Source organism: Hippoglossus stenolepis, chromosome 7 (genome assembly GCF_022539355.2).
Source record: "Hippoglossus stenolepis isolate QCI-W04-F060 chromosome 7, HSTE1.2, whole genome shotgun sequence".
NCBI classification, from domain to species: Eukaryota; Metazoa; Chordata; class Actinopteri; order Pleuronectiformes; family Pleuronectidae; genus Hippoglossus; species Hippoglossus stenolepis.
Genome location: NC_061489.1, coordinates 14400486 through 14426146, shown reverse-complemented (window position 1 = coordinate 14426146; position 25661 = coordinate 14400486). Strand labels below are relative to the sequence as shown.

Below are 25661 nucleotides of genomic sequence, written 5' to 3'. Positions count from 1 at the left end.
GCCAGTCATCCAGAAAAGGACACAGGCGTTTTTTTTTTTTGACACGTTTGGTGCTAAGTGAACTGAATTTGTGTGAATTTCACTACAAAACACATTATCACATTTGCAAGAAGCGTGCACCAGGAGTAGGAGGTGAAAGGGGAACGTTCCCCTCAGTCAGTGTGAGGCGAGGACTTGAGACCATCGGAGAAAGTGATGACTTTTACTGAGCATGATCAGGACTAATTAGCATTGAATAAATCTGCCCTTCTCACCTCATATCAAATGAATATTGAATCATAGTGGAACGCAGATGGAGAGAAACGGCAGAAAAGAGAAGCTTCAAAAGAAATAGTTCTTTTAGAATTAAAATCATTTTAGAATCATTTGTAAATTGATTTTCAAAGTTTTTTGAACAGATATGTGAAAAGATAAGAGGGGTCTTGACATCATAAAGAGCTAATTTACAATGTGTAGGCACGCAAACAATCTCCAACGAGACCATGAAAAGCTTAAAATGTCTGCAATTATTTCACATAAATGTTGTTTGTCCCTCGGCTGAAAGCAAGCTGGAGCTTACCTTATGAGGACAAATGGGGGGTGGCGAGTTAAAAGACGTCTCCGGTGTCTGGCTGGGATTCTACAAGAAAAACACATTATCAGGGACATGTTTTCAGCGGAGGGCATCTCCCAGCAAATCTTCAGTGACAGAAGTTGCAGCTTATTTCCTGGCCCTTGCCATTAGCATTTTTCGCAATATATTTTAGAGGGGTTAAGCGAGTCTCACTCGGAAAGCACGTTTTGGCCGCGCAATAATCCGGGGACAACAGCTTTTGTGGACAGTCGTATTTTAAATCTTTATCATGACAATATCATCTTATCCTACATCATGTGACGGGGGGATATGCTGATGTGTTTTGTTTTGTTTTCCAGTTTCCCCTTCTTTTATATCCCTCCACAAGGATATTATAAATCCTTCTTTGTCAGAAGATTTCACTGAACATATGTTCAGACTTTTGCATACACGCCTGAATGCATTTTTTTGAGGTTAAATGATTATCACATTGTTAATACACCAATACATCACTCAGACACAAGAAAACACCATTAAAAAGGAGACACAAGGTAAGTCAACAAGCCAACAACAGATGGTCCCGCTGCTTGTGATTATGCAAAGATCCAAAGCATTTGCATATTCACAATTCCACCATAAAAAAAAAACAGAACCAAGGAGCCATTTGGAGTTGACCTCAGTGAGAAGCGAAAAGAACAACGGGTGAGGCAGACCCAGCGGGGAAGTAGACAGGCTCTGAAAACTTCTTTGGGAATCCACTGAGGGTCTGCCACCTGCGAAGGGCCTGTTGATTTCCAGGCAGGTGCCTTCAGTTATGTCCTCATATCCAATTATGTGCCTGTGGTATATCTGATGCTCCCTGACACTATTAATGGCTGCCTTATGGTATCACCAGGACAGATGAGACACTCAACTCTCCAGACTCTCAACATCTATATTTCATGGTGGCGCAGAAGGAGAACACCTCACTGGCCGAGGCATCAGAGACGGGGGAGAGAAAAAAGGAAAACGACCCCCCCATGCTTTCAATGTGGCATAAACACCACGCCATGAAATATAAATGAATAAATGGGCCTTGCTGGGACGATGGAATTAGTAGATAACATTTTCCCGACAGACTGAGTGGGCTGTATAATCATGATATCTTAATTGATGTGACAAATACACATGAATTATTTTCTTTGGGGACAGGGGCAGGACATGCAATTTGCTGCCATGTGTGTTTTGTGTGTGTGCACAAAGAAGCATTCATGTTGATGGTGTGATTTCCATAGGGTAAAAGGCAACGCCTCCAAACAATTCCACTAAAATTGTGACTTATTGTCTAATTATCAATTTAACCATATTAAAATATATGTATAATAGTCAAGTTAATCATAACATGAACCGCAGCTTTTTCAATATCCAGACAATTCTGTCCTTGTGGCGGACAAGGTCAGAATCAACAATGCTCGAAATGAAAAGCTTGAAAAACCTCACACCAAACATAAATAACTTGCAGTCGGTCTGCAACGGTTTGAGGTGCGAAAAGAAAAAAAAGGGTCAAGATCTTCTGTGCAAACATCTGACGAGGAATACGACAAATTTACAGAGAAAACGTGATGTTATTCTTAAGAGGTTTATTTAGTCTGTATTCCATAATCAACAGCCACTTTAATTCGCAAGCACAAACAATGTGGAAGAAGCAATATCTACAAATGAAAACATAGTGTGTTGCTAAAAATGTGCTTGGATCCAGTGCTTTACTTTATATGAATACAAGAGCCTGTTCACGCTTGATACCAGCCATAGATAATCTAAATCCCTTTCCCTCTCTTGGACACACACACACACACACACACACACACACACACACACACACACACACACACACACACACACACACACACACACACATAGCAAGATCTCCCCTGGCTACAATTACGGCTGCTTTATTTTTTTTGCTCTTGCTTTTTTTGTTGTTTTGTTTAGTTTTTTTTTGTTTTTTTTTAAATACAATCTCATTTTATTCTTTGAGCAGAACGAAACAGTGCATTTCATCTAAGTTACATCCCTTTGTCACACAGCTCCAGTGTAGCTCACACATGTAAAAGGTAATTATTAATCATTCATTTTTCATCAGCGCAGAAACAACGCGGCTTTGTGGGCAATAACTCACGCTCTGTACTTTCACAGGCTGAAGGTGTTAGCAGGAGAGAAATGATGAGCAGAAAACACCAGTAGTGGAAAAGCAACTGTCATTTTTCAACTCACCTTTTAGTCAGGGACATTTTGAATCTGATAGAGAAACACTATTGACAAGGCTTGCAACAAAGGCTCTTGGATTACACCACATATTGATGTTTTTGTCGTTTGGGGAGGTTATTGTAATTTGATGAGGCCCAGAGAGCATCGTGGTAAGATATATAACAAAATGTATTTTCTGATCACTGAAACATGATGTTTCTTTGTCTGATTTCTTGGAGACATGCTGAATTAGCATGGATCGCTTCTGCTGTGCCTTTTGGTTTGTATTTCTTCAGAGTAATCCCTACCCTCACCTGAGAACCATTATGACCTACAAATTGCCCAAGTCCCAATTATAAGGCTTAATTAATTTTTAGGTGAGGCAGCTCAAGAACCTTTGTGTAACTTGCCATCTGTTACTAGGTAACAGTTGTAAATGGAGTTTTTTATTCATGTACAATGTGGCACGTCTTTTTAACATCATGTATCAGATAACATCCTGTAAATCAGTCGTACTGCTGCAATAGCAGTTTCCCCTGTGGGAATCAATAAAGTCATAATATATGTTGATGTGGGGCTACTATTCTAGGAGTTATCGTACAAAAAAACAACACTGGTGTATGTAGTAACTCCAAAAGTCGTAGAAGAAAACAAGTGAAGTACTGTTCATATAATAAGGCCCTGGAGTGGAATAATCCAGTTCAACAGGAACAGTCACCTGCCATTCTACTGGCTGTGGAATTTCAACAGGATCATTTCACGAATCTGAGAGCGGGAGCTTTGCAAACCCGGCCTGAGTGCGAGGAGAGGGACTCCAACTGAAGTGCAGGGCATTTGTGCGACAACAGTATATGTGAGGGCAGACAAACAATTTTGAGCAGGAGCAGAGCACATTTACGCTCGCAGGGGCGATTTGAGAGGGAGGTCAGGAATCTGAGGCAAAGCACTGCGAAATCTGAACGGGAAATGAAGAAATAATGCTCTCAAAATGAAAGGCCGTGCTCTTGAATAAAGATAGGAAAGAAACTCCATAGATGTACTATATAGCAGTCTGGTCACATTCGGCAAGCCAACTTCCCCAACAAGCCCCATGAACAGAACAAGAGATCTATTCAGTGCTGAGTGGACAGGGACTTGTGGCACATTTGTGTCTCTAGCCCCCATCAGCTCAGCCTCCACTCCCTGCACACATAAGGAGGCTTTATGCCGTCTCCTTCTCCGGATCCCTCGGAACTGCCACGCTACTCTGAGTAAACTGCATTTCCAGCAGCTAGTTACTGCTTTTTTAGCCCTGTTTGCCACGCTGACATTGTTGCCCCCACCCCCCCACCCCCCAATAAAATACAGTTCTCTCACTAGGATTAAAGAAGCAATGTAGTTCAAGGATTATCAAATGCCTTTGATCATGTGACTGCCATGTTTTTGATCCGCGGCACATAGCACCGAATATATTCTCTTTTTCTTCCCCTTCTGTCTCTCTCCCTCTCCATGGATTTCCCCTGTCTTGATGGTTCTGTGCAGTGCGAGAGGAGCTCTTGACAGGCAGCGAGGAAAGAGCATGTAACAAGCGTAAAACACATATATTTGTAATATCGTGATGAAGGAGACCCTGCTCACTGCTTATCAGAGGTAATACACACAAGCGAGTGCCTTGAAACATAAAACTGTATAGTGTTTAAGTTTGATTAACACGTTTGTGACATGTAAGAATAAGACGAGCATTCATCTTAGTCCAGAATTGCTTTTATCGACTCTTTTCCCTATGAAAGCACATTTCATGTTTCGCTCGTTTTAAGGTAATGACACAGATGCTGCGAGTACAAAGAAAGGGACCACAGATTATTTGCCATTGAAACAGGAAGTAGGGTTTTAGATCCCTCAACCCCCCCTTTGTAGCCCCAACTGCACTCCACTGCTGCTCATTAGCAATTTCTAAGCCTTGGGCTATTTTGCAGTGTTTCAATTCCTGCATCATTGTTATTTAGTGGCTGACTTGGACATGCAATCAAAGGGACACGCAATATGTGCCACACTTGTATCGCAAAGCAATGCCTTTTCCATACTGCCCAGTCGGAAACCCTGTAATTGTGAGCCAGGGGATCCGTGGCTCACATTTAGTCAACATACCTCAAAAAATGTTCTTTATCTTCATTGTGCGATCACCCCCTATTAATGTCATTGCCAAGACAAAAACTGGACATATCAAAACAATTATTTTGATGTGGCTTCAAGCAACATAACATTTCAATGTGAATGGCCTTCAAACCTTGCATCATTATGAGGCGTGGTTTTGGGCAAAGGAAGCCCATCAAAAAATGATTGAATATCATTTTAATGGATGAAAACCGACGAGGCTTTCATACTGTCTACCTGCCATGTTATTAGATAGAGCGCGTCAGTCAAGCTGAGGAACACAGAAACAACATACAGAGAGGCTGACGCGACGTAAGCATGCTGCCTTCCATCTTACTCCCTGTTTGGCATGTTTATCTAGTCTTCCATGAGAGCTTAGTGCAGCACTGTGCATATGCATACAGAGTGATGAAGGTTCAGAAACCAGCGCCTGGAGGAAGCTGCACATACAGCACAAGCTCTTTGAAATGTTGCCAGGGTGGGCCTCATTTGCAAAGCAATTTGACAACAAAAGTAAAATACTCCACAACTTCAAACCAAATTCGAGAGATGCCGACTGGTACCGCGCCGCAGAGTGCTAAGAGAGGAAATTCAAGAGGTTACATCCGGTGTCTTGTGTGTGTGTGTGTGTGTGTGTGTGTCTGTGTGTGTGTGTGTGTGTGTGTGTGTGTGTGTGTGTGTGTGTGTGTGTGTGTGTGTGCTCCTGACATGGCTTATTTGCAAACCTTGCATTGCACCAGCGCTATGTCATGATTGCCTTGGCAAGGAAAGGGCGCCTAATTTACATGAGAGGGAGTCCTGGAGGCACACAGGAGCTTGCCTTTGACCAAGGTGCCAACAAGCCTGCAGAAAAACATTGTAATTACAACTTACAAAGCTGCTGTGTTTCGAACAAACTCGCTCTTAATACAAAGGGGACCACATACTAGTAAATCAGTCGGTTCCTGAATGAGCATGACAGAAAAACGTGTGGTTAACTTGAATATGTTGTTTAATTTGTTCGCTTTTATAACTCTCTACCCACTCAAATCAAATTTCAACAATAGAGGCCATTCTGTGTTTTATATCGTTCATTATTTTAGGTTTGAATATCTTTCATGCAAAATGTCCCAGGGGATATGCAGGCTACAAAAGTGTAGGTACGGATACATATGGTGTTTTTTCCCCCCCTGTGACTTTAATGGTACTAGGGATTGCTTTGACGAGTACAATATTACTGTGGATTAAATGGAACAGGACACCATATGGTTTTATTATAATCTAAAATATATCGAGGAAAGCTTAATATTGTTTTTACTGCCTACACAACTGCCAGGACTTTGCATTCAGAGGTTTTGTTTTCAGAAAACTGATACCTACAGAGACGGGAGACAGGAACATTTCACAGGCTGATGCGGTTTCAAATTGAGCAATAGAGCTGCTGTGTACCACAATTCATGGATGGCATATTTAGTAGTTCGACAAAGGTTTATGTATCAGTGATGCCCATCGTGCCTTCTAAAAAAAAAACAAGTCACACAGGATTCCTATTTTCTTTTAGTTTCAGGCTTTTTCTATTTCGACCCGCTGCTGTCCACCGCAGTGCGTGACCTTCAGGTGAGAGAGGGTGTGACTTGATTTATTTTTTTTACGTTTGACCTCTGACAAAAACCTTGTGTGCACTACTCTCACTGTATTTACCTCAATACTAAACAAAGAAAGCGTTTATTATCAGATTGACTCTCCAGTGCTGCTGAATTTAGTCATACATTTTAAATCAATTATAGCCTGCCATTATAAAAACAACACGATTTTGACCTGATTATTTTTCTAATTGTCTAAAATGAGTTATGTAAATGTCCTGACTCTGGATTAACTTGGATATAATAACATGTGTGTTTATGAATCTATGAATATTAAAACACTGTCCCTGTCTAAAACATGAGTTAGTAGGCAAACATAGCAAATGCATTGTCGCTCACATTGTCAGGAGAGGAGGGACAGTTTGATACAAATTGAGGCCATGAGATGAGAGCCTCTGTGCTGAAAAGCTCTCTAATCCAGTAATATTTTGGGTGACTTTCTAAGATAAATACTTTGGCATTGTCTTGATGAGAGCGCCTCGCCTCATTTAAGTGTCTTTGGGATCCGGATCAATCCACATGGCGGGAGTCAGACTTGTACACTTGACCATATAACGTGGCGCGCTTGTCACAACCCGGAATGCATTTCTCTCTTCAAAGTATATTTCTTGGCCTGCTCTCGTCGCTCACTCCCTCTAACCAATTTGTCATTCTAAGCCTAGCTGCGCTGCTGCCAGCGCCTGGATGATAGCAGTGGGCCTCTCTGATCCAGGCAGTGGCTAGGGAGCAGGCCAAGTGTTACGCGAGCCTCCCTGGGACACCAAGCAGGCGCTTCTGCCGGCTGATGCACGCCTCCACGGCCGAGAGGAACCGGCTTTGCAGATGCTTTCAATTCGACACAGAATGAAGCTCATCTACTTTGTAAGGACATTTTCTTTTGTGTTTGCGTACTGCATTTGTGCCTGTTTGTGTATTTTGTGTGCGGGCATGCACTTGTGTGTGTGTGTTACAAAGATTTAAGAGAGGGCCGTGATTGAGGGTGCATTGTATATGTCGTATATCCAGCCATGCACATGTATTTTTGCATGGCTGGATGTACTAGAGAAGCAGTTTTTTATTTAAAATTAAAATTATCCTCAACAGAGGGTAAGCATTTTTCTTATTTCAATTTTTTGATCCACAACTTATCTGTTATTGTCCTTCAGAAGTCAGTCTATTCACCATTAATACCCTGATTTTAAAGCCTGCATGCCACGTAGCTGTTAAGTTAATCAGCAACAGTCAATTTACCACTGCAGTTCTCTCAGGTAAGCAGTGCATTCAAAATTACATTAGCGGCATATTGTTACCAACTGCCTATTATGAAAATAAATATGATTAAATGAAGTTCAAATATACAGTGCGTGTTCTGTGCATTAGCAAATTCAAAATGCTGCCTTTTTGAAGGGAGTCAGATAAATGACACAGTGGCTTTGATCCAGGGAAAGACAAGTCGGTTTGGGAGTAAATCTGCTCAATGTATAATCATTTATCTGTTTTGTCAAATTATAGAGGTGCTGCTCTGCTTTGATGAGCGGTCCACTCTCCTCTCAGCAGAGGTGCTCAGCGTCGACCTTTTAGACCACCTCTGTTTTCGTGTTGCAGCCTCTTGCTATCATGTTAAGGGTTAAAATATGCAGGGGGCTAATGCCTTTTCAGAAAGGACTAGATGTTCTTTTCTTGATGTACTGTCACCCACCATGCTGTACCCAATAATCATCCCTCTGAAAATAGACTCCGTCATTTGTCTGACTTGAAGTAGCTGGTTGAATGCATAGCCTGAGCTTTCTCGTTAGACACTGATAACCATCTCACAGAGCAACACCAGCCTTTTTTATCTGTCAGAGCCTGATTCAGTATTTGATTGGGAATGAATTTGGATGGCTCCAATCAGTTTCCCTTGTATGAGCACAGCTAACATGTGTGTGACTGCTCCTTGAGCGCTGATGGCAGGGACATGGGCGATTAAGGCCAGAGCCCAATCAAACCAGCTGTGTGCCATTCCCCCCATGGCACCGGTTGTGCCAGGCATGTGTTCCACACAAGTAGCAGGCGTATAGAGGCCGCGACCAAACCCCCAGTCTGGGGAGTCACGGCCACACATGTACTAGGACGTGTAGGCAGATTGGGGTTTTAGCTATACAAATAGTTTTCAAAGACAGAGCTGCTATGCAAGCACAAATAATCTCATTGGTTTCTTGCCGGGAGCAAGTGGTGGTGGTGATGGTCGCTTGCCAAGAGCTTCAGCCATCGTTGTGTTTACAAGACAAGAGGTTATAATACACCCTCTGGGCAGCGTGACTTAACAGTGGTGTTGCTCTCCACTGCTGGAGTCAGCGCTTGGCAGGGAAAGGAGCGAAGTTGGATGCTGAACTCACGATGTTCATGCTCGATTGGTGAGTGAACAACTTTTAATGCTAATGTGGTAATAGCTTGTTATGTTACGCACGCTTTAATCCAGGATGGAAGTAGCAACACCTGTAACCAAGCACGCAACCACATAAGCTACAATAACTCATTTGCCAGTTTGTTTGTTTAAGAGTGTTTCACAGTGTCTTGCTTAAAACTACCATGTGCCAAAGTCAGAAATTGTCTAATTTTACAAAATGTGTTTTTGAACTAAAACTATTCAGTAGGTTAAATTCAGTCTGTTTGGGGCTTAGATCCAATACAGCTAAAGGTTTATAGCAGCACAAGATGTTACGATACAATTTTTCCCAGGCCAATAATACTGATAGGCCTACGTGGTCTTTGCACATCAGCTGATACCAAGTAATTTATACTTATATTCCATATTTTAACAGATATAACCCTGTATGGAAATGATGAATCAAACCGTGAATATCATAGACCCTCTTTTATTGTCTATACAAAACAATTACTTCCTTAAAGGGATAGTTCACCCATAAATGAAAATTCACTCCTTATCTACTCACCACTATGCCGATGGAGACGTGGGTGAAGTGTTTGAGGCCACAAAACACTTTTAGAGTTTCAGGGGTAAACAGCGTTCAATACAATTCAAGTAACTGCTAGTTACTGCTACAGTTCTTGCGAGAACTCGTAAGTAGGCGATCGTGTAAATGACACTCTACAATATTGCTGGTATTGGTATTAGAACGTTTATGTGTGTGTGTGTGTGTGTGTGTGTGTGTGTGTGTGTGTGTGTGTGTGTGTGTGTGCCTGTAAGCCTATATGTATGTGCAGCCTAACCTGTATATGTAAGTGCTCAGCACCAGCACAGTTTTCTCTTTTGCCCTATGGCTGTTCATCGACGTATATGAATAATGCAAAGATTCAGTGTTTCAAATTTAGAAAAGATTAGGTTTGTATAGATGCTCTTGTTATGCATGACAGACCCGACCAGACTCAGCAGATCTCACTCAGAAATGTGGTCTGGCTTCAGCCCTCGACACAGAGTATTTTCTCAGAACGACTCGCCAAACCATCAGCCGGCTATCACACAGAGGCACATACAAGGTTTTCTAAACACCTATTAGAGCTATCGATAGCAGAGGCAGAAGTTATGACCATTGGACATTGAGGATATTTGTGTCTCTCGCTCCACATTACCAGCATCGCTGGAAAACAGCTTTATAGATTTGGACAGAAGGCGAAGCAAGGCTTTACCAGCACCAACACACAGAAACACATTAAGGGATCAGAACCCCAAAGGTCAATTGTGGCTGAGGGCAGTGCTTTGTTGTGTTGTCCTCTCAGCTCATGCTGCACTGAAGCCAAGTGACACATGTGAAAACAAGTAATAACACCACTTAAACATCAGAAGCCCAACAGTCATCAGTCGGCCTCCTCAGTCTACATATCAGAGCCTAATGCTCGCTATTCTGTTCCGTTATCATAACACGTTCATAGCAAAGGGATAACAGGCATAACATGATAAAGGGCGATAGCTTGCATCTTCCTGAATTCATGTATGTGTCATATGTCATATGTGACAGATGAACTGAGTTGTGACATGAGCATAAAGAACCTGATATTTAAAATTTCTAATAGTTTCTGTGGAAACCTGAAACTGTAGCTGAACTCTGCTGCCAGACATCATTCTCACACTCAGGTTTCTCGATCCTGTGAAATGCTGTCATTAGAACAGCACATTGCTCTTGTTCAGAGGATGTAGACCTTTACTTTTCAGGATTTCATTTCAGTTTTTTCTTTTTTTCCCCCCTCAGGAACTGAACAATACACTTTGTGACACTGTGTTGTGATTTACTTGTATTTTGCAGGGCAACACTCACTGGTTGAGACAAATCCTTAATCCCTCACAAGATAATAATAATAATAATAATGTAATCCTTATTCCCAGATGGAACCAGTTTCTGAAAAGACAGTTTTAGGCCCCGCAGAGGTTCTATTCAAGAAGAGGAGCAATGGGGAAGTTATTTAAAATACACAACAATTAAAATAAGACACACTGGCCAATCCTAACCACCGAGCTAATCCTCTCTGACACAGATGTCGCTATTGTAGTGCAAAAAGTTTCCCATTTTACTGTATCAGTACATTATGTTGCACTTGTACTGTATCCCCCGGGTATTTATTCAGAAAAATGAAAATGTATTCTTTTCAGATACCAATAGGTGCAACCAGTGACGCGCCTACATGTCATTGAAGAATCCAGCTTCAAAGAACCCAGTTTGCAACATTTTGGAGAAAAAAGGGCGAAAAAAGAAAAATGGCTACAACAGCTGCTGCAGTGCCGGCGCAGAATAAATGCATCACAGATGAAAGATGATGAGAGTCTCTTTTTTTTTTACGCATTGAATTTCACAAGAGTTTGGGAACACTCGCATGTGCAGGGAGAGGCGCATCAACATATGCAAAAACACGCAGGCAAGCACACATGGTGCCTCATGTTTTTTCCCTTTTCAATGCTAAAGACAACCTATTTGAGAAACAGATGGAACCATCCCTAACCATGAGAATTGTTCAGCTAATGACGGTGAATAATCCTAATGAATGCTACAGCATGTCCTTGATTTCCATTTGTATAGGGTCTCATGGAAAATGTTAATTATTATTCTAATCTTTGGAACAGTGATAAATAAAGATGAGGAAAAAGGCTTGTGTTTGAGGCATGTCCAGCTTATGTATGCCTTCTTTTTGATTCCTATTCTGGATTTCCGTTTCTTTTTGTCTTTCATTCTCTCTCTTTCTCCGACCCTTTTTTTCCCCCCCTGTTGAAAGGCAGTCTTTCTAAATCCAATACAGTTTCTCTCAGCATGAGGCAGCTTCAAAGCCCTGCTCTGTGGTCAGGCCCGTCGATCCTCTCACCCACCTCCTGGTTGTTTAAGAGAGCAAAAGCACAGCAGTGCAGTTTCTTAAACACACAGATCCACCCCAGCACCAACAGAGGGACCGCTGTTTGGCAAAAGAGCCTCTCTCTCTCTTTCTCTCTCTCTCTCTCCTCACCTTGGACTCTGACACCCCCTCCTTCCTCTCTCATTACCCACTCTCCTGCACAGTCCTCGTTATACCCAGATACTACTCTCTCTATCTCCTCTCTCTCTCCCTCTCCTGATCTAACTGTGCAGCTCCCCCATTTATCTTTCTGTTCTCTCTCCCACCCTCACTCCATCTGTCAGTTACCTCACCCTCTCCATCCCTCCACCGTCATCAACCTTTTCCCATCTCCGGCTACTTCATCTGCCCGTCCCTCTTCACCAGCCACTCCATCCCGTTGTCCCGTGCCCTCCCCTCTATCTTTGCTGCAACTCAATCCCTATCACCGCCTCTGCCTCGCGCCTCGCTCTCAATGTAAAGTGATTGATGCCAAGCTCGGGCTCCGGGCCATCCCTCCCTGCCGCACACACGTGCGGGGACACCACGGTGAACCCGGAGGGAGGATGCCATTACACCTCGCAAAGGGGAGTTCAAGTGGAGGGAGGCCGCGGAGGGTTTCGGCCAATAAGCCGTGCCCACCCATGTCTGAGGGGGGGAGCGGGCTTGGGGGACCCATTGGTGGGGAGCACGAGTTAGTACACTGGAATGCTCATTACGCCTCTGTGGGGACGGTCCTGCAGGGCATCCACTGTGCGGCTTTGGAGCTCATTACGCCAGGCAGCCGCCGAGCCCCGGGCCCCCGGAGGCAGCAGGGCTCGGTGCGGAGATAAGAAAGGGGAGGGCTGCTCAGATTACCCTTAATCAGAGGCACCTGTAGACAGCCGGCCCCTCCCTCCTCATTGCCTTCCGTTAAGCCCCCACCCTCCCTGACGCACACGCGCGCCGGCTTTTCTTGCTGCTATAATTATTGCAATTGCTTCACTTGACTTTCATTCCCGAGCACGGAGTCGCACAGCTTGCCTCCTAATGAGAAACCCCAGCCATGATCCGGAGGTGTTATTTATTTATTTAATTATTTATTCAACACAGCATGTCTAATGTTAATTATTTAAATTTGCGTGATTTTAGCATGATGTGCTCGGCAACCCTCTCCTCACTGCGTTCTTTTTTTAGGGAATTCGGCTCACGTCGCTCCCCTCGTAGTGGTGGATAGAGCGTTAATTAAGCTTTAATGTGACATGTGCGCCAAAGCGTAGGGACGTGATTCACATGAACTTATTTTTGAAGCAGGAGGTGACACAAGGAGTTAAAGTACATTAACAAAAATCACCCCTTGTAAAATGAAAAGATAACACCATATACAGTGCGGCTAAACAAGGTGATGGGTAGCTAGGTAGGATACGATAAGATAAGATATGACAAGATAAAATGAGCTAAATAGACAAAAGATAGACGTCAGTAAAAGTAAAAATAACTAAACGTGTAATATAAACACAGGAAATATAGAAATACAAATAGAATAGGAAAATGTTTAACTGTGTAAAGAGAATATAGACAGAATATATATAGCTTGAGCAGAATTGCCTGATGAAGCCAAGCTAGTCTGATTTCAGACAGCTCAAACTGACACAGCAATTACATCAGTTCAGTTTTCGGATCTCCGCTCCATCACTTTTCCTCCACCTGTAACCCGACGTGAAACTTGTCCCACCCTGCGCCGAGGAACAATGCGAACTCCTACCTGCGCCATTTGCATAATAAAACGTGTAACTGTCATTTGTTTGGGCAAATGTCTATTTCCAAAGATGACACAACAAACAAGTGCCGACTTTGATGCGAGTCGCAGGGTGCGAGCTGGAGTCTGTTTTAAGTGCCGCGGAGACGTACAGTGGGGATTAATAAAAAACTAGAACAATGTGATATGCACGACTGAACCACTTTTGTGATTCACTCCATCCTTGCACACCTCCCTTCAGGTGCCGAGAGGTTCGTTTGAAACCGTCTGTCAAGCTGTTGTCTGTGCAGGCAGCATACAGAGAGTTCATCCAAAAACTGCACTCCGAGTTCTCGAAGCGCTTGGATGGATGTGCGGCGCGCCTCCTCTCATCAAACCGTTTGTGAGACGTTCGAGACAACACGTTACGTTCATCAGTGTTGTGCATCAGACTAATTCCAAACATCATAATGTGAACCCGAATTATGCTTCATGGCACGGCTTCATGGGATATTGTTATTCATATTATTTATACAGCATAATTAGACTGCAGGGGAAATAAGACTGGATATTGGAATACTTAAATTGTCAAATTACATTTCATGTCACTTAATGGGTATTAGGAATTCTATAACCAAAAAAAAGCATAAACATCATTAGCAGCTAAACCTTCCCACCCACATCCCTCTATCATGTCACCCAACAGATTCTGCCTCAATTAAATTAACACGCCCACTTAGAGACTGGTTTTAACTTGTGTGTTGCGCATAAACCATTTCCTGTGATTACATTTGGCTTTATTTAGTTTTAATCCACTGTGGTTTAGCCCATGTTAGTACCAGAAGGTAACACTTTAAATAAAAAGCTTTTCTTTCTACTCTTCATTCTAAATGATATCAAAGAAATACAAAGAAATAGAGATGGAGAAGAGCAAATCATTCTTTTGAGAAAAGTAGCAGTTTATCATCACATAAATATCTAAAGAGTTGTGTCACTAATCACGGAACATGGCCTCATTATTTCAGCTTGATGAGCTGCCACACCTGACAGAAATATGACATGAAAAACAAAAACAAAAGATTTGTGTTGAGAGGCTGATCAGCTCGTTCCCTCGGTGCCCGTAAGAAGACTTGCTTCATGGGCAACACAGTAGCTGCACCATAGGGGGAAAAAAAAAATCAAGTTCAAAGAAGTTGTCGTCTCACAAACTGGAATGAAGTGGTAAAACATTCAGTTTTATACGTGTTTCATCTCCGAGTTTAGTTGATGAAATGGAACCGCCACACATTTTGTTTTGCCTGCAGTGGGGAGGCAAAAGGTGAAAACGAAGAAACAAAAATCAGGAAATAGAAAAAAAGGCACTTTCAGCGTGGAGAGACAGTGCATTTTCAATCTCTGTCATGGTCACAATTTTGAAAAAAAAAATCTCCCCAAGTTTCACGAAACATGGCGCCCCACGAGCCTTCACTCGCACTTCTGTATTCTCTTTGTAGTTATGCAACTCTGAAAACTAAAAGCTAAGGGCTTGTGACAGAGTTACCGAAACTAAATTGTCATAAATATCCAGTGCTTACAAGATGATGGATTACATTCATCAGTGTGAGGCCTCTAATCTAATCTGGGGCTGCGTTCATCAAACTCCTCTCAGAGGAGGTGAGCTGATCTGGGATCACTAAATATGTCCTTGTTTTTCTTCCATTTTCGGCGTGATCTGAAGCTAAGAGTGATGTTGGATCAGCATGGGCACTTTGGAAATAATAGTCCTGATCTCATTTGTGCTCTGATGAGAGAGAAAGACTCAACCGCTGAACATCTCAACACGATATAAGAAGGTTTAATGTTTTAGTTAAATGTGAATCCTTAAATTCACATAGATAGATAGATAGATAGATAGATAGATAGATAGATAGATAGATAGATAGATAGATAGATAGATAGATAGATAGATAGATAGATAGATAAGGAATTCCACAGATTTGTTTTTCACCCATGTTCATTGTAATACATGTGCCGTGCTGCACTTTACATGTCTATGAAATTACTACTGTATTTGGATTTTTTTCCTCTCCCTGCCAACACATAATGACACACTTTAGTTGTTAAGCCTGCCTTTCTGCATTAAACCGTGGGCCACAGTCCTCGTACCAAATGACATGGGAACATGAACTGCAGTGTAGTGTATTTCTTTTCTTCCGCCTGCCAGTACATTTGTTTTCATTAGACGGGATTGGTCAGCAGTCTGGGCCCTTGTGTCCAGTAATGGAGCGCACATCGCGGGCCCATTATAGACTCCCAGTGAAATAAATGATATATTGACCCTAAATATTCCACATTCTCGTGTCTGTGAACAGCTGTGTACCGCCCCACACACACACAAAACCTTATTGCACATCTTCTTCGGGGAATATTCAGTGTACGTCATGCATCTCACTCACTGCAACCAACAAAAAAGAAATTCTACATGAGCCTGGTTGTATGCTTAACACAACGTTTCTGTAGATATCAAGAATTTGAACAAAAAGGCGACGTATCTGCTGAAGCAATCGCCGGTAATGTACAGCTGTAATGAAAACAAACTATAACCAGAGGTGCAACACGGAGCATTAATAAAAACACAGAGCCGGAGCTCAGTCGACGCCTCTCTGTATTGTGCAGTGAAACATAACAGGACAGGAGAGCAAGTGATGCATGCGAGTCACAATTACTATTTCATTAAGGAGCCGCTGCCATTGGCAGGCGTTCTATGGCATTGTGGTGAGGAGGCTGGCACGGCATCAGTGGGGGGCACAAGGGTTTAGAGGGGGGTCTGAGGAAGAAGTGGGGGGGCGATGGCTGGGGAGGAAACACGCTTTAATTTGGGTCATCTCCCAGTCTGCACAGGGGTCGGGTGACAGACCCTCCTCTGTGCCTAATCTGAAAACACATATGTTGTACTGGGTATCCACCTGAATTAATTGCCCTAATTATTCCTGATACAGGAAGGCGGGGGAGTTAGATATGTAAAAGCATTTTTTTCAAAAAATGGCATGCACATTAGACCTACAGAGACTTATTGCCGTGGCACAAATGCATTGCGGAAGACGGAGGCTACCTGTCAAGATGATAGGGGAGCTCTTAATTGCTTTGAGAGGGGGGAACATGCTCATTCTTTATGCTGGAGAGTGGAGTGTGGTTGTTTCAGTAGAGGGGGTGGGGGGGGGCTTGGTTACCACAGACACACGCTAACACTCACACGCGCACACACACGCACACAACCCTTTGAAGCAGACAGGCGCCATGAGTCAAGGAGCTGCCTTGGAGGCCACATTGCATCGCACTAAACAGCTCTTACGTGTCTCTCGCAGCAATTTTTCATACTTAACCAAATGGACAAACAATAGCTAATCGGAAACCACATGAAAGTTACGGATTTGTGGTCAATTTGAAAACAATGCAACTGCTGATTTGAGGGGGGGTGAACTTTTGCTGTCGTGACAAATACTGACTGACCCTGAAGTACTTATTGTACTTCATGTCTACTGCAAAATCAATCAATCACGTGGTCGCGATGAGATCTGTGAGTGGATATGGATCACAAATGGTTTTAGTGTTGAGAATAAAACATTTGCAATGTTGTTTAACATGGTAAAAACAAGGAAAATGCTTGTATACGGCAGCAGAAAGACAACAAAAGGGTAAACCACGGACACCAGATCGCACAAATAGCAGGAATTATAGTTCATTACTGTTTATTTCTAAATTGCCTTCAGTAAGCCAGGGCCACTTCAACCGTCACAAAACCGTGGGGCTGATGGTAGCTAATTTTTGCAGGTGTTATACTGCACTTTATCCATCTCACTTTATGTGTAACTGGTTATGTTAATAGGATTTCAACCCAATTTATTCAAGTGCTGATCAATGACATGCAATCTCGGCACTTCATGCATTATGTATTTTAATGGAACTCACTCGCTTTATAGCTGAATGGCTAAAGGTTAACAGTCCCAAGAGGTGGGACTCCCTGAAGACTAATCTGAACTTCAAACACAGACTCTTTTTCTTTTTTTCCTCTTTCACTTCGCGAGGCAAAAGCGCACAACAACAGAAAAGTTGTTTTTATCACCACTTCTTATGGCTCATTGGGAGAAAGAAAGCGATTTATTACCCCACATCCTTTGCTCATATTAATGCGACAATAAATGCCCATAGACATTATGCTCTCGGTAGGAAGTGAGGCAGAAAAAGAGGAGTTAGAGGTTGGGGAATTAGTGCGATGGAATCTGGTGCCAGGGAGGGGAAAGAGGGAGAGAGGGAGGGTAGGAGAGGAAGAGAGGGATGTGTACGTGGGGTAGAAGTGAAATGAGGAGCGGGGAGGGAGTGGGAAAGTGGAATACAAATCTCAGACCAACAACAGAGATAGATATGTCAAATCTCCATAATTATGCTGCATGAAGTGGAATTTTGATAGTGGAAAAAGAAAGTCATTTCAGCAGTGATATCTCAAACCTCTCTCTCCTTCTTTTCCTGCAGTTTACCATGGAAAACAGTGAGGCGTCTCTGAGGGCCCCTGCCACTCCTTGCTCAATAAACCTGGCATGCAATTCCCCAGATGAGAGTCCCACTGGAGTACGTGGGGACTGTGAGGTGAAAACCCCTCCAGTGCCTACTAAATCTAGAAGTGGGAGACAGGAGGTCCTAGAGATATATCCAGTGAGGGTCACTTGGCAGTTTTTTGTCCCCACCTTATTGTCTCAGTCTAGAGATTTGCCTTTGGCTGCCCATGAGGTGACTTTTTATACTTATAGACACTGTATATATTTTCTGTACATACATTTTTTTTTTTGTATCCTTGAAAAATGGGAGGTCCAATACAAGATTTGCAGGGGAATGCGTTTTTGAAGAGATGCAAAGATGTGATCGGTGGTTATTTAGCAGCATTAACAAGATGAAAGAGTAAAAATGAAATCTGGCTTTGTCAGGGCTTGAATGGACGAGCGCCGCAGTGAGCCTCACAGCTAGCCGGCATGATTATGGATTTCGCTGCTGGGACATTTTTACACTATTGCTAGGTAAACAAGCATGATTGCATGAATCAATTCAGAACAAGTTAATGGGAGCGTATCTGACGCGTGCAATCAAAATTTGGCTGCATTAGCTGCTATTATCATTCTGTCACTGTTTTAGTTTCACATGGATGAAAGTGGATTAATGGTAAGATGCACGATTGCTTAGGGAATAGGGGTATTTGTCGAGGCGAGGGGAAGCTTAAAGCTGTCAGAAAATCACTTAGTCGACAAAAGTTTCCAGTCAGAAACATGACGTATAACCTGTAAAGAAGCACTTGCCTTCGACACAGTCTGAACTGGGGCCAGCCGTTTTAACTGGCGCCATCAGTCTCCTCCAGGTAATGCAATTAGATGCCACTAATATCTTGGGATGCTCTTCAAACTGCAAATGCACTTTTGCTAAATAGCACACACTGTAATAACTAGTGACAGCACTCAAGGAGCCACAGTGAAAAAGCTTTTGCATGTGATTGGCTCAAGTAATTGCACACACCGAACGCTCCCAGTGATAGAATTTATGAACTGAAACCAGATGTTATCTATATGTATGCGGGGCTTGTTTGCTTTGTTGCCAGGCAACACGGCTCACCTTGGGTTAAAACATGCAAAGTTAATGTGTAAGATGGACATGGGCGATCCTAAAGGGCAATTGCACTTCTGTGGTCTATTTTCATCAAGTCACCAGGCTCTCGACCCAGACTACGGGAAAAACTATTCACAACTTGAATCTGCAATTCGGGCTGAACACCCTGTGTCAGGCGCTGTGGAACTCTTTTTTTCTCCCAACGCTGGAGGGTAGATGTGTTTTGTTTTAGTTTAAAACAGCATTAAGGAAAATTATGCTCTCTGGGATTATGTCTACGCTTTGTCATTCATGTTTAAAACACAAACCGCCTACAGTCGCTCCCGAGTAGCTCGGGGGAAGCTGTGGGGCTGTCAGACCATCGGTGGCTGTGCTCACTATCTAGTCAAAGTCGCCCACACATGAGATGGAGACAAGCACCTTGCGCAACACACACAAACACACACCTACAGTACAAATGCACATACTGTAAAGTGCGTCAAGAAAACTGCCTCAGGGCTACAAGCATGTGTAGTGTAGCAACAAAAGTTCACTGTATCACGGTAATCTCAGGCTAAATCTCTTCACTTGACGGATTAACTGGAATATCAAAGAACACAATGCAAAATAACTGAACAGGGCTGATCAGGAGCTGATAAAGTGACTACGTATCCTGAGAAAAGATAGAGAGACAGAGACGGAGGGAATGAGATCTGCGTCTTGCTCCCACTATTCCCCCCCAGGCAACGTCAGGATAAATCTTCCAAGGGATTATCCCAGCTACACAATGTTCTCTGTTCTGCCCATTGTATGTCTCTTTAAGCACAATTGATAAATTAGTTATTTATATTGTGGATGGATAAAAGTCAAGCACAGGATTTTCTTGTGATTCATCTGGTTCGGGGAGGCATTACGAACAACGGTGGCGGCGCGCGTTCCGCCCGTGCCAGGCTCCACTGCGTAGACATTCAGGAATCTGTATCAGATTACAAATTGGAGTGCATAAATTGTAGCATGGCAAAGAAAGTATGTTTTCTTTTTATTACCTAATTGTACCTTGTGGACATGGTTTTCCAGTACAGAAACCTCAGCCGCGTTTCCAAGTTAAAGGAAGGGCACAGAGCCAGGAGGAGTTAGACAATACTGTGCAGTTGGGCTGCTCTGCTACCCTAATTCTGGTTTGCCTGGCAGCTCAATGGGGGCCCAAATCAGTCTTAAATGAGTTACACATGGGATCGGGTATCTCTGTGGGAACCCTCCTGCTTTTAATTTAAGGTAAACTAATAGCTTCATTTATTTGCAATTAGAAAAAAAAAATAATAATATCATGATGTGAACCTCCCCGCTTTCTACTTACTGGCAGCTCACTCTTCAACAGTTCATGAATTTTAATTCATGTCGGTGGTGAGGTCAAACCCCCAGTTGTACGAATGACGAGAGAGTTTTAGTCAAATTGAATTACCCCCTCTGTGTCTCACCGGTCTCACCCCCCTAGCATCCTAATTTCGCTCCTCCCTCTCCTCCTCCCATCCTCCCCTCATTTCCTCTCACTTTCTCGTCCTCCTTCCTTGTTTTACCCTTACCACAGCCTTATTGTCTTCACAGACTGCCTCCAGACAGCAGTAAGTCGCATGTCTGTCTTTTAACTGTAGTTGCCCCGAGCACATGTAAATGACTTTGGCACTTGATGTTTGAAGAGAAAAGATGAAGTAAAAAAAAAAATCCCTAAGTGCAAAATCAAACAGATAAGAGGCAGGAATTTTCACTTTGCCGAGGAATGTGTGTCTTGACATACACTGCCTTTTATGTTTTTCCTTTTAAAGTAGTCAAGGACAGTTAGTTTTGGAGGTATTCTAATCTTGAATGTTAAAGTTGCATTTATGGGTTTCGATTTCTGTGGCATTAAGTACTTTTTAATGAGTCATCGAATAGAAGGATAACTGACATTGCTGTGACTTCCACACTAAACCAAACTGATGTGTACAGGTGAGCCCTTGTGTTATCGCCCAGCTCCATATGTGCGGCCCTGCACCCCAGAAAGAGTCAGGAGAGTGATCATCCGCACGTAAGCAACCAACCACAGGCATATAATAAAAACCTGCTAGAGAGGAAATATCTCACATGCCGGTGAAGTCAGTGGCTCAATGCGTTTGATGCTATACGGCCGCATGACCCACATTACACCAAGTCATTCAAATGACCTCTGAGGTGTTATCTCCAAAAGTCAAACATGGCAGCATTACTCCCCCCCCCCCCCTTCTTGCCAAGGATGCCAGAAAATATCTGACTTTGCAAAGATCCAGTCTTGCTGCATCTGCAAATTCACATTTTCAAGGTCAAATGTTGTATAGAGTATACGGGGAGATAATGTTGTTACAATAAATTATGGGAATACATTTCTAACAGAGTTCCAGCTGAATAAATCGATGGCTGAACAGTCCTCAGCGGTAAAAAGGGAAGCAACATCGCGACTGGTCCGCTACGGGCAGCAGCAACTTTGATGTGATTTAGACAGAGCATCACGAACCAAAAGGCATAAGATTCTGTAGGAGTTAAGGTTAAAGGTTCAGCAATAATAATAATAATACAATTTAGAGTCTTAGATGTAGAAGGTTGAGAGGTTGTGGTCTGGCTTATGATCCCTGCCTTCTAACTTCTGGTGTGGAGCACTTTGTCCTTGTCTGACCTGGCTCATCAGCAGTAAACCTATTAGAAAGAGAACACCAGATAACAAATACCACAGGATCATGCTGAGTATTCATCTTCTACGTTTGTCTGAGTGACAAAGCATTTCCTGGGGGCGAGGGGTCACCTTGCATGTGGCCATTGAGTACGCACTAAACATAATTCAAAATCAACTCCCTTGATCTCATTGATGATCTATTATGACTATCCATGAACATGTCCATCCACCGAATCCCACAGAGGCTTAATTGACGTTGTCTCGGCGGAGGCACTGGCCTCCATTTCATCCCAGCGTGTGTCTAGGCCGTGAGACAAGCAGTTGTACATTGACAAGTGGATAAAACTCCATAACTTAACCAGAGAGACTGGACACCCCTGGCAATCTCTTTGTTGTGTCTAAAAATAGTGGGTCCCAGCGGCCTCACTTGGAAAAAAAGCAGAGGCACACTTCATTATTTCATTATATCCCTCCACTCTGATTTACATGCACACCAGAGGAAGAGTAATTTTTATCTGAGCGTCATGGCTGTGGCGAGGAGATGTGTGCTGATCCCCAGCAGAATAGCAAGACACAAAAACAAGCCAGATATCCACTCACTGCATCCCGCCCTCAAGAGGCAGACATGATCTCATGTTATCCCTGTTTCCCTCCAAGCATTACGGCATGTGTGCATCACGTCAATGAAACCTGGACAATGAAACTCAGCATATACGCCGCCACCACGTTAAATAATGTATAAAGCCAGGGCCCGAACAGAGTTAAATCTGAGGCGAATCCAGTATTCGCTGTGGCGTCATCTTTTCTCATGCTTTCAGCATCACACTTGATCTTTTATTTTCCCTATATGTGATGCATACTTAAGCAACACATTTGCATATTCCCTAAGAAACTGTGTATGCATAATTCTTTATTCATCTTATTGCACTGAGTTGCTGCCATTGCACTGCATTACTGTGCACTTTCATTTATAGGTGCCATTGAACTACTTGTGACCTCAGCGACTCCCCCTTTTGTGGAGTCAGCACCCATGGCGAGCACGTAGCAATACAGGACACATGAGTACCAGCATACTGTGCACCATCCATTGATTACGTTGTATATCATATTGTTGTCCAGTCTAAAACAAAAGAGGGTGACTGACGTGTAAGAATGCATCTTCTAGCACAACGAGAGCTGGTTGCATCCATAAATTGATGGAAGAAAAATACACTTGGTTATTTTAGGGGTCAAACTGATTGGTTTATAGAAATCTACCAGGAAGACCTTATGTCCTGTATTAGGGAAACAGCATGTTTTCTTGCATCTTCCAGGACAATACGATGCAAAATAAATCAGGAGCTATCCTTATAGGTGTATTTAATCATCCTGACACTCTTCCCAAACATCTTATCAATGGCCAGTGTTTGCATTAAGGAGGAATCCCACAAAAGACACCCAAAGGATTCGGAGACATTGGTTCGATGTGAGTCACCGGGGGGGGTGGGGTCACACAAATGTGGTGTGTCTGGGTGACCTTAATCACTTCCAGGTTCATCCGAGCTCGGATTTCACTTGTGTGCCTTATTTCAGGTCACTGCCTCAAAGTCAAAGTAGGGCACAGTCATTATCTGTGGGAGCATAACACAATCATCCACACAATACCATAAGGTCGGCGCAATTCACTGAAGTGTTGTCCATTACCTCTGGGCTTGAACACATGTGTGCTCCATCACAAGCTGAGCCTGTCTGTATGCGTGGAGCTGGGGTAATATATAGAGAATATGTCTGGAATACATGTGCAATTCTCCTAGATGCCTGGCTTTTTCTCTTCTGATGAAAAGAGAGAATATAGCCCCAATCACCACAAAGCAGAAGCAGAGAGGAACTGAACTGGAGAGAAACTGTGGAAATGTCTTGGTATAGTCATGAGCTCTTAAAGTTATTATGGAAGCAGTTGAATTCCAGTCTTTTTGATTCTATCTGGACAAGGCACCGGAGGGACTGGAATATCGTAAATTAAGTCACTGATATGATCAAGTCATACATGCAAAGGGGTATTAAAATGGGCATCACAAGACGTGTGCGAAAAGCACCAATTTCCCTCAGAATTCATGGCGCAGCAATGTCGTGAAGCCTTCTCACTCCATAACGACTGTCGGACCAGTCAAGCAACACAGACCACTGCTACGAAAAAAATGTCCAAATGACACATAATAATCTGCCTGACTGATCTTGAGAAGGAGTTGCTGCTCTTTTTCTTTTTTTTTTGAAGACTGCATGCACATAAATTCTTTATGGCCAACGCTGAATATCACGCATTATTTAAGAAGACTCTTCAAAAACAACCCTCATTCTATTATACTTTCATGTTCCTGGCTCAAATTATCCCTCCAGTTTATTGCAGAATATGATCTCTGACACAACTGCTATATTTCGATCTGCTACCTACTGTATGTTCATGTTATTCAGGTAAAGGTAATAAAGAAAGCGGAGCGGCTCCTGATGGAGGAAAGCGATTAGGTCGAGCCTTGTTAAAGCTTAGAGATGTTTGCTTCTGCTGCTGTGCAAGTTAATGCTGTGGTTTTGACTCAAAGAGTCGACAGTGTCTTAATACGGGTAACGATGCAAGCCATTAGAACGGGTTGCACACTATGTGTTACCGCTGACTTGCATTAGCTTTTTTGTGGTTCACCGTTTATGACTCCCTGCTAATGGCTGTGCATTCTTTTGCTCTCGTTGATATGTGACCAGTTTTCATACACATCTCAAGCACGTGGCACGCCGTACATTTTTATCGAACCATCACTTAAAAAGCAGAGCACGAACGGCAAGAAAAAAAATAATGACGCAAAGACATCATGCTGTGAATGTAGCTGCAACTACAACATGCAACGTCCCTGGCTCTCATACAAATTGCTTTGAATGTAACCTGATATTCACGTTTCCTTCAAATGCTTGCTTCAGTCTTTTTTTTTTCTTTTTTCCCTTCATGAATTCACTTTGAACTCTGTTGCTTGTCACTGGATGAAGTGAGAGCACACAGAGAAAATCAATATGTTATTGTGTATGTGTGGATTAACTTCTCAGAGTGTGCATGTTTGAGCGAGATGCATTTGGGGCCTCTGCTTGTCTTTTCGTGTTTCTGCCCCAGATTGAGCCTGACAGCCACGTACAATATCTTGTTACAGAACACACAGCTGCACAGAGAAAGAAAGGGGGAGGCATGGAAAGCTTTGGTTTTGACAGACCTTTCCTATACGTGCAAACCTTTACGCAGTCATCCCACCTATGCCATGCGGAACTCTAATTAGTCAATGGGCTGATCTCATTAGTCAAATGCTTTTGTTGCAGGTGTCCAGTCCAAGATGAAGAGATTGCCCGAGGAACTAAGGTTAGAGGGCTGGGCTTAGGAAACCAATCTTAACGACTTAATGGCTTATATGCAGCCATGCTTAGACACCGCATGTAATCAGAGGTATTGCATTTGCACGGTTACGACCAAGAAAGAAAAATACTGCATCTCATTGTTACGTTGAAATGATAATCGTTCAAATCTAGCAAAAGAATAAACGTTGACATCAGTATGGGCGATGCCACATTTTGACACTTTACTTTCCACACTCTACAAGAGAAGGGATCTTGCCTCTATCTGCAGTCAGAAGAGGTCGGCACACTCACTGTCCGGTGCCGAAGTATTACAATTACCCTGGAGTAGATTTCCCGGGTTCATTGTGTTTGAGTGTGTCATCACATCGAGGAACAGGCTGCTTCAAACACAAGTACTTACAACATGGAGATATCACTCATGGGATGTCTTCTCACAGCTGGATATGGTTTGTCCACTGTGCCAGAACACAGGGT

At 42.9% G+C, this 25661-nt stretch overlaps 1 protein-coding gene across 2 annotated transcripts in view; it reads right to left on the bottom strand.

The window, feature by feature from the left end:
• Positions 1-25661, bottom strand: part of pcdh11 (protocadherin 11) — a 124942-nt gene that overhangs the window by 72591 nt on the left and 26690 nt on the right. The window contains exon 4 of one of the 2 annotated variants that reach the window (XM_035162109.2): positions 560-619. The exons of the other annotated variant lie outside the window; for it this stretch is intronic. Within the exon in view, the coding sequence (XP_035018000.1) occupies positions 560-619 (60 nt within the window). The remainder of the gene's footprint in view (positions 1-559; positions 620-25661) is intronic. 2 annotated transcript variants of the gene reach the window in all.